Source organism: Tupaia chinensis, unplaced genomic scaffold (genome assembly GCF_000334495.1).
Source record: "Tupaia chinensis unplaced genomic scaffold, TupChi_1.0 Scaffold000090_1, whole genome shotgun sequence".
Taxonomy (NCBI): domain Eukaryota; kingdom Metazoa; phylum Chordata; class Mammalia; order Scandentia; family Tupaiidae; genus Tupaia; species Tupaia belangeri.
Window position 1 is genome coordinate 2,223,934 of NW_006159552.1, and position 9,019 is coordinate 2,232,952.

The 9,019-nt window shown below is 38.9% G+C and overlaps 1 protein-coding gene across 2 annotated transcripts in view; it reads left to right on the forward strand.

The window, feature by feature from the left end:
• The window catches only part of EXOC2 (exocyst complex component 2), a 194,424-nt gene that overhangs the window by 34,893 nt on the left and 150,512 nt on the right, over positions 1-9,019 (forward strand). For both annotated transcript variants that reach the window (XM_006143053.3, XM_027769779.1), the window contains exon 7: positions 3,261-3,341. In XM_006143053.3, the coding sequence (XP_006143115.1) occupies positions 3,261-3,341 (81 nt within the window). The remainder of the gene's footprint in view (positions 1-3,260; positions 3,342-9,019) is intronic.

The following is a 9,019-nucleotide window of genomic DNA, read 5'->3' on the forward strand; positions in this document are numbered from 1 at the left end:
AGCGCAGGCGCCCTAGAGAAAAAAACCCCCCAAAAAAAAAAAAAAAAAAAAGATAAAAATAGCAATCCTGAGTACAGTAATAATTGCTGACATGTAAAAAAAAAAATACAAATAGTTTCCTAATCCCTGATCTTGTTTGAATATTTCTAGCTCACATAGGGTAGCAGTAGCATAGCTCTTAAAATATGAAAATATATAACTTGTGCCTGACCCTGGGTTCTTACAGTATTGCACGTAAACTCATGACACTCTTAGTATCTCATTTAACATTCATATTAATGCATGGAGAAATAGTGTGGATTTTTTTCTAATTGAAATTTGTTGTCACATTTTGTTTCAGGGTTAAATAAAATGATCAAATAATGTCAGTTTATCAGTAAGCAATCTTCCTATAACCCCGATTCTTCTTCGAGTTGGGCTTTCATAAATACCTTTTTGTTTCCCAGGAAACTGAGGATGTTCAACTGCCTCACATATTTAAGTTTTAATAGATTAGAAACAATAACAAACCTGTGATCACGAACCAAGCTGCTTATTGAGTTATTCTATTTAAAAATGTTTTCTGAGAAAACAAAAGGTCAAGTGAACCAGACATTGGGTTATTTGGTTTAATTTTCTGGAAAATAGGATTGCGTTTATCAGATCTCAGTGTCTCTGGGTCCTCATGCTCGGCTGACAGCTTGACAGTGGCTCTGCTGTGGTGGAGATGGGTGGGGGGAAGTGCTTTGTCAGCAAAACCGCCTGTAAACTGAGCTGAGGGGACCAGGATCACCTCCTCTTGACCTGCAGATCAGTGAGGGTTTTGTCAGCATCAGAAAATGGCTGCAAGATTTCCTTTAAAGCTCATTTTGATTTGGAAAGTAACATCTGAGGCAGGGCTACTGTAAGATGTCATATCGTATCCCTCCTACGAACCACATGCAGTGCCCGTTCAGTGAAACCGTAGCATGTGGTAAGTGTTCTTTTGCAACCAGAATTGTTGGGAAATCACAGCTACATACGACGAATGCAAGCAGATTTGCTAATACAGAGAATAGACATTTTCCTAGGGTGTAAAAACCCAGGCACAGTTGGTCTCCTTTCCTTAAAGATAAGGAAGGATGAGTTTGCCAATTAACTTAACAAGTTGAAATTAAGTTTAAGCTTTCATATGTGGAGACATTTTATGTCACTGTTAGCACATAATCCAGATTCGAAACACAGAAGCAAATGACTTTCTTTTCACTCCTAAATCCACGATGACAATTAAGAATACAGTGACTGATTTTTTTCCCCTAAATATATTTCTTTTTATGAATGTCTTTACTCAACAGGATTTATCTGTTTACCTTAGAATTAAAAAAAAAAAATTTGAGGTGGCTTTACAAAAGGAAAAGGAGGATAAAGAAGAACAAGATCAAGATTAAAAGCTAATTAGAAAACACAGAGAATTAGACAGTATCAGGCATTGAAAATGTGTTCTAGTGCAATTGAGTACTGAATTTGACCACTCAAGGGAAATGCATAGAATTGTGTTTGTCTTATAAAAGAATTGATTTTTTTAAATTTTCTTTTCTGCTTTTTCTTTTCCTTTCTCTCTTCTCTCCTCTCTACCTTTATTGTCATTCTCTCTCTCTCTCTTTTGCATAGACAGACTGGTTTTTATTTGTTTGTTTGATTCTTTAGAATAAATCTGCCACTTATGATTGGTGGAATAGGCAGAACCTATACCTTTTAAGAAAGAACTTTTATTTTACTGCTTGAGTGTTAGAGAACAGCCAGTAAGTAAGAGTGATGTCATTTCAGTGTACTGGCTTTGAGGACCATGGAGTTAAACATCTGCATTTGGGCTTCTGCTAGACCAAGTTTTATGAAAAAATAAAGCTCCTGGGTGTTGTAGCAGCTATTATTTTGGGGAGAGGAGGCCTCTTTTCTTTGTAAGGGAACGCAGTTGCCCACTGACATAACAAGTTCATTATACTCATTTTACAGACGTGAAAACAGAAGCTTAGATTTGTCAGTTGCTTTCCTTGCTGTATGGGCAGTATAGGGTGAGATTTTATGTACTGGGATCAAACTACTGGAGTTTCACATTTTGAGTTTGGCTCTGTGACCTTGGTTCATTTGTTTAATTTCATGGAGCCATGATTTTCCCATTTGTAAAAGAAAAGTAATATTAAAACATTTATCACTGGCTTCTTCTAAGATGACATTTTATATATATATATGTATGTATATATATATATATATGAATGAGAGACCTTCTTTAGTAGGCAATATCTAGATATTTTCTACCCAGGGATGTTATTTGCACTGTTTTCAAATATAAATTATTGATATTATTAAATGATTCCCTAATAATCTATCAAAATCAGGCAGACATAAATCAATAATAGCAGAGAACTCTAATGTAATTTGTATAGCCACAGTTGATGACTTTTGTCAGATATTATTGGGAAACCCCAGAGAAATAATTTATTATAGAAATAATAGAACACAAGGACCAGCATTTAGCATAATGGCTATGTCACTGGTCTCCCATGTAGTCAACCACGGTTCAAGTCCTCGACCTGGTGGCTTAAACTCACGCCGGGCATGTGTGCGTGCGTGCCCAAGATCCCGAGAGGAGAATGGAGGAGAAGGGATTGCGGCGTGACCATCCCCCCTGGGGGGGGATTTCTCACTTTCTGTCTCTGTGTCTCTCTCTGTCTTCCTGGCGAGCGCACGCGCTCTATAGCAAAAACCTCAAAAAAAAAAAAAAAAGAAAAAAAAGAAATAATAGAACACTAATAAAATACATAATATATGTATGTATATATGTGTACATGCATACATATATGCCACGTTATGTCCCAAAGTTGAAATGTAGTGTTTTGAGGTTGGAAGACTCCACTAGCAATATTTCTTATTTTGCAGAAGATTAAACTGAGGAATAGGAATGGTTTTCTTACAGCCACATAGCAAAGATACTAATAATAAGACTCAAGATGCCTTAAGCTTTAATTTTCTTCTTTCCTTTTCTTTTTTTGTTCAGTTGTTCTTACCACTCAGTCTTGAAGCTCAGCTAATTGATGATGTGTACCGTGTACTATTTTAATAGTGTTAAGCTATGAATAACTTAGACTAGTGACTTCTGGGTACTGTTCAGAGTATTGCATGTTTGTTTCCAGCAATGAAAATAATGTGACCATTTTTTAAAACTGTTTAGAAATGTCATTTTGATGTAATATAGTCCCACCCATTAAAATGGCCTACTATTTTAACTATTTGTTTTTTTCTAGCCATCCATCAAAAACTAGAAGCGGATGGAACGGAAAAAGTAGAAGGATCCATGACGCAGAAACTGGAGAATGTTCTGAACAGTAAGTTTTGTCCTACTGCCCAAACTGTTTATGGACTTTACAACAAGTTTTAATAGAATTCTTGGACCTGATTTCACAGGACCAGGCAGTAAATTGCATTTGGGTATTTATTTCTAAATAGTAATGACTTAGCGAACGTAAAGGGGAAAAGAAACATTGAAAATGAATGCTGTGTTTCTGTTTGCGTTTTATTTATGAGAAACCATCATTTGAAAACAAGCCAGCGTATTTCCCAAGACATAAAATTTGCTACCATAAAACAGGTCAGCGTATAAAGAGCGTCATCAAAGATAGAAAAGCACTGAGTCAGTAGCTAGGATTGTCATTGACCAAACCCCCGCAAAAGCCATCTTCCTAGCATCTACCAGTGTTAATACAAACAGCTTCAACCACTAGAATGACAGATGCTCAGCGCCATTTGTTTGTTTACACCTTGCCTCTTTTCAAGAAGAATTTAAGGCCGTTGGGTCTAACCCTGAAACATTTTGTCAACCCTGAAACATTCTGTCACGATTGTGGCCCAGGAGGAAGTGACATAAACAAAGCAATAGGCCCTGCCACTTCCCTTTCTATGTTTGTCCGGACATCGTAGGTCCCAGCTCTTTATCCTAGTGATTTGGGAGAAACTCATCAGGTGGATTAATCTTTATTATATTAGCCACTTAAAAGTAAGTTTTCCGAAATGTAATACACTGTAAAGTTATATGTGATTCAATGTAATATAAACAAGATTGTGATGATAATAGGTAAATTTTTAAAAAGTTTAAAAAAGAGGGACCAGCAGTTGGCGTAATGGCTATGTCGCTGGACTCCCACGTAGTTGACTGTGGTTCGCGTCTCGGACCCGGTGGCTTAAACTCACGCCGGACGTGTGTGTGTGCTTGCCCAAGATCCCGAGAGGAGAATGGAGGAGAAGGGATTGCAGCGTGGCCATCCCCCCTGGGGGGTGGTTTCTCGCTTTCTGTCTCTCTGTCTGTCTCTCTCCTTCTGGTGAGCACACGTGCCCTATATAGTAAAATCTTCTAAAAAAAAAAAAGTTTAAAGAAAGAAAAAGAAAAAGTAAGTTTTCCGCCTTTGTGTCTATATAGTAGTTCACATTTGATATGAAGCGATCATGCCTGTGGGGATCGCTTTTAAAATGTAAGCATATGATTTCTTCATGAAGTTGAGTTAAGGATAACTTTAAAAATGCAGGAACCTCGCATCAGATCTTTAAATGTTTTATGGATGCAGGATTGTGATAGGAAGTTATTTATACTTCAAGCTTCATTTAGTCTCATGAGCAGAACTTTCTGAGCTTTTGTGTACATATCTGCCCACAAACCTGGGGAATATCTAATAAAAAGTCTTTTCTAGAAAGAAGCCTTCATTTGATGTCGGTTTCTCTTGGTAGAATTTGAGTACTTAGATTTCATTCTGAATTTGTAAATTTAATAGCCCTTATAATTTTTTTCTCTGATTATTAATATTACTGTTATTACTTACTTGCCTTGAGATTTTTTTTGCCTTATTTTTGTTTCTGAAAACCAGCTCACGGACTCTGTTAAAATGAGTATGTTGTGAATTTAACCCAAATAAATATTTACTGAAACTATTTCTGAATTAGCACAGTTAGACATTTTAAGGTCTTGGCAGGATATTTTCTACCCAGGGATGTTATTTGCACTGGGGAACTTGTCATCAAACCACAATGTCTGTTCAAAAAATGAGCGTACCTGAGTAACTTTTAAAAGGTGACCTGAATCTTTGAAAGAGATACTTGTTAAGGCTTGCAAAATACCAAGGTTTTGTTTGTGTGTAAGGTTTAGCATAGTGTGGTAATGTAATTTTTTTCTTTTAAGTAGTGGCTTGGGAAATCCTCCCTTGGGACATAAGGTGTAAAAATTGAAGGGAAATTGTTTTACTTATGTTCGTTTATAACCACCAACTTTTTCTAAAAATATGCCATATTAACTTTCTGTTGCAATTTGTTCCTTATGGATAAAGTTGAGCTTAATGTAAACTGTCACTTCTTTATGAGACTCTCCTTCAGGACTTTCTGGTATAAAAATCTTCTTTAAAATAATATTTCTTAACAGTTAGTTGCCTTTTCCGCAGAAACTTTCTTGTCATCATAGATTGATATTTGCTATCTTAGGGTAAGGTTTTGCTAACTTGGATCCCCTTGGCAAACATTTATTCAAAGTTGCGTGCCAGACCAGGTAGGGTCCGAGGCCCGAAGGGAGATCACAGTTACCCAGGACTTCCAGTGCGGTGGCGCCCGCGTAAAACACAGAGAATTAAAATCAGGAAGAGAGATTACAGATGTACTACAGAACATTTAATTTATTTTCTTTTGAAAAAGAAAGGATACATGAGTATGCATGGAAGTTGCTTAGATTATTACTGATGCTTTTATTGTATCCTTAGATGGTAATTTGTGTATGGATTTTTTTCTTCAGTTTGTTTCGCAGTTTGGTACATCTTCATCATGTAAACTACATTTCTAAAGGATAATATTGGTCCTTTGTATTCCAAGTTCATCAGTGTTGACCCCTTTCATTAAATTATTTTTCATCGGGGCCCACAAGTGGCATAGTGGTTAAGATACTGGACTTCTATATGGTTGACTGAGGCTTAAGGACCCAGTGGCTTGAAACAGGTGCCAGGCACATGTGCATGCATGCTCAAAATTCCGACGGGAGAATGAAGGAGAAGGGATCGCAGTGTGGCCATTCCCCAAGGGGAGGATTTCTTAACTTTCTATCTCTGTCTCTCTGGCGAGCAGACATACCCTAAAGCAAAAATCTCTCAAAAAATAATTATTTTTTCATTGCTATATCTGTTAGTTTTGTTTTAGACTTAACAATTCTTTTCTGATTTCAAGTCAGTGATGAATTCAGTTAATTGATTTATTTCCATTAAATTCACACGTCTGACTTTACATCTAAACCTATTCTAAGAATACAGAGCAGCGCTGTTGAGTAGAACTTCTACAATGATGAACATGTAGCTATTACATACTTCAAATATGGCTATTACAGCTGAGGAATTGAATTTTAAATTTTTATTTAACTTTGATTAATGTATCTTTAAATCGAAATAACCCTGTGTGACTCTTGCCACCATGCGAGCCAGCGCAGGTATAGACAGACAGTGCAGTGAAAAAATATCTACAGCAGCAGTTGTGGTCCCAGTAACTAAAACTCTTGCCATGCCTGCTAAAGGTCGGGTGCTGCCCTAGTCCTCATGGCGACCCTACGATTCTTACACTATGACTGCCGTTATTGATGAAAACTAAAGCAGCCCAGGAGAGTAAACGAACCGGATGGCACTACTGGGGTTTATATTCCAGGACTCTAACTCCAAACCTGTGTTGCAAACTACAGATGGTCCTTGCAGTGCATGGTTTTGATAGGCACGATTGCAGTTATCACAGTTGAGTTGGTCCCTGAACTCCCAAACAACACAGTTCAACTTTCAGATAGCACAGTGTACTCGCTTGAACTGCACGAAGTATACACTTCCCTGCTACGTCTTAGTCCATGGATAACTGCTTACGTGATAGATCTGCAAGATGATTTGCGGCCAACCTGTCACTTCCTTCACAGTCTCACGACATGTCGCTGCACATCTGCGGTCAGTTCACGCACAAACAGGAAAACTTTTAGTTGGGTTTCCTCTTTTTTTTTTTGGAGAGATTTTCACTGTAGGGCGCGTGCGCTCGCCAGACAGACAGAGAGAGACATAGAGACAGAAAGCGAGAAATCACCCCCCAGGGGGGATGGTCACGCCGCAATCCCTTCTCCTCCATTCTCCTCTCGGGATCTTGGGCACGCACGCACACGGGCCCGGCGTGAGTTTTAAGCCACCGGGTCCGGGACACGAACCGCGGTCGACTACGTGGGAGCCCAGCGACATAGCCATTACGCTAACTGCTGGTTCCCGTTGGGTTTCCTCTTTACCTCCCAGTAATACACCCATGCGGCTTTTTTTTTTTTTTTAACAAATTCATAATCAGTGGGGCCAGCAGGTGGCATGATGATTAGGGCTCTGGATTCCCATGTGCCTGACCACAGTTTGAATCCCAGACCTAATGGCTTGAGAATCATGCCAGGCACGTGTGTATGCGTGCCCAAATGCCCAGGAGGAGAATGGAGAAGAGATTGCAATGTGGCTATCCACGGGGGAGAGGGAGATTTTTCACTTTTCCTCTCTTTATCTCTCCCCAGTGAGCACACACACCCTAGGGCCAAAACCTAAAAAAAAAAAAAAAATTAAAACAATTCATAATTGAAAGGGGAATTTGCTTATAAAGATGAAAGTGTATTAAAAACTGAAATGTGGTAACACTGTAAGTGAAGTAAAATCTAATATGAATGGATTTATAGAAGACATAGCTGGTGGTGGGAATGTGGACCCCAGCGCTGTTCAAGACTTGAGAGGTGGAGGAACTCAGTGACGAGGAACTTGCCAACATAAACGAGGAAAGTGTTTGTGGGAAAAGGAGGAGGAGAGGTTGCAAAGGTATTACGGTGTAAACCCTCAGAGAGATTTCCTGACACTGACAGTACAGAGGACAAAAAGTCGGTAGCTGATTCGCACTTACAGTTTATCAAAGAATAGGAAAGATGCTTGATACACATTGTAACTTTTATGACAAAAAAATCAAGGCAAATACTCTTGATGAGTTTTTCTGCAAAGAAATAAAACACTTTAATTTTCCATGCCTCTAATGTTTTCCTTTTTTTTTAATATTTATTTATTTTATTTTATTCATTCACTTATTTTATTTTGATGAGAGAGAGAGAGAGCGTGCAAGCGCAAACCACCAGGTCTGAGACTCAAACCGTGGTTGGCTATGTGGGATGTCCAGAGCCTTTAACCACCATGCCACCTGCTGGTTCCTGTAATGTTTTGAATTAAAGTTTACTGGGGCCAGCATATGGTTAGTAGTGACATCTCTGGACTCCCACATGGTTGACTGTGGTTCTAGTCCTGGACCTGGTGACTTGAAAATCGCATCAGGTGTGTGTGTGTGTGTGTGTGTGTGTGTGTGTGTGTGTGTGTGTCTAAGATCCTGGGAGGAGAATGGAGGAGAAAGGATTGTGGCATGGCCATCCGCCTTGAGGGGTGATTGATTGTTCACTTTCCCTCCCGCTATCTCAGTCTCTTTCTGATGAGCACACATACCCTAAAGCAAAAACCTCTTAAAAAATAAATGAAATAAATAGAGTGAAGGTTACTAACTAACTAGTTTACTGCTTTTTAGCTACTTTACTATTTGCTAGTTTCTATTTTTACTAGTTTACTATTTTTTTTTTTTGTTTTTCTCTTCATCCGTAACCAACAATAAACACGGTTTTAATGGTTCAGTAAAAAGTTTTAGCAGTCACAGCAGAGCTGTGATTTTCCATCGATGACTAGACACACTTCATCCAGCTGGTGCAGCCATTGCAGTGACGCATCATGGACACACACGCCACGCACAGAGGCCTGCCGATGCCGCACTGTGCTGCCCCTCCTCCCTGGGGTAGAACTGGCCATTGAGTCAAAGACGGAATTCTAGTCCTAGACAGATGAGAAATGCTAAGGGGAAGACGAAGTATTTGGTCACTGGTTTGGTGCGTGAAGTAGGAAAAAGGAAACACTGAAATGCTGACTTTCAGATTTCTGGCCTCATTTGGAGGAGGGAAAGA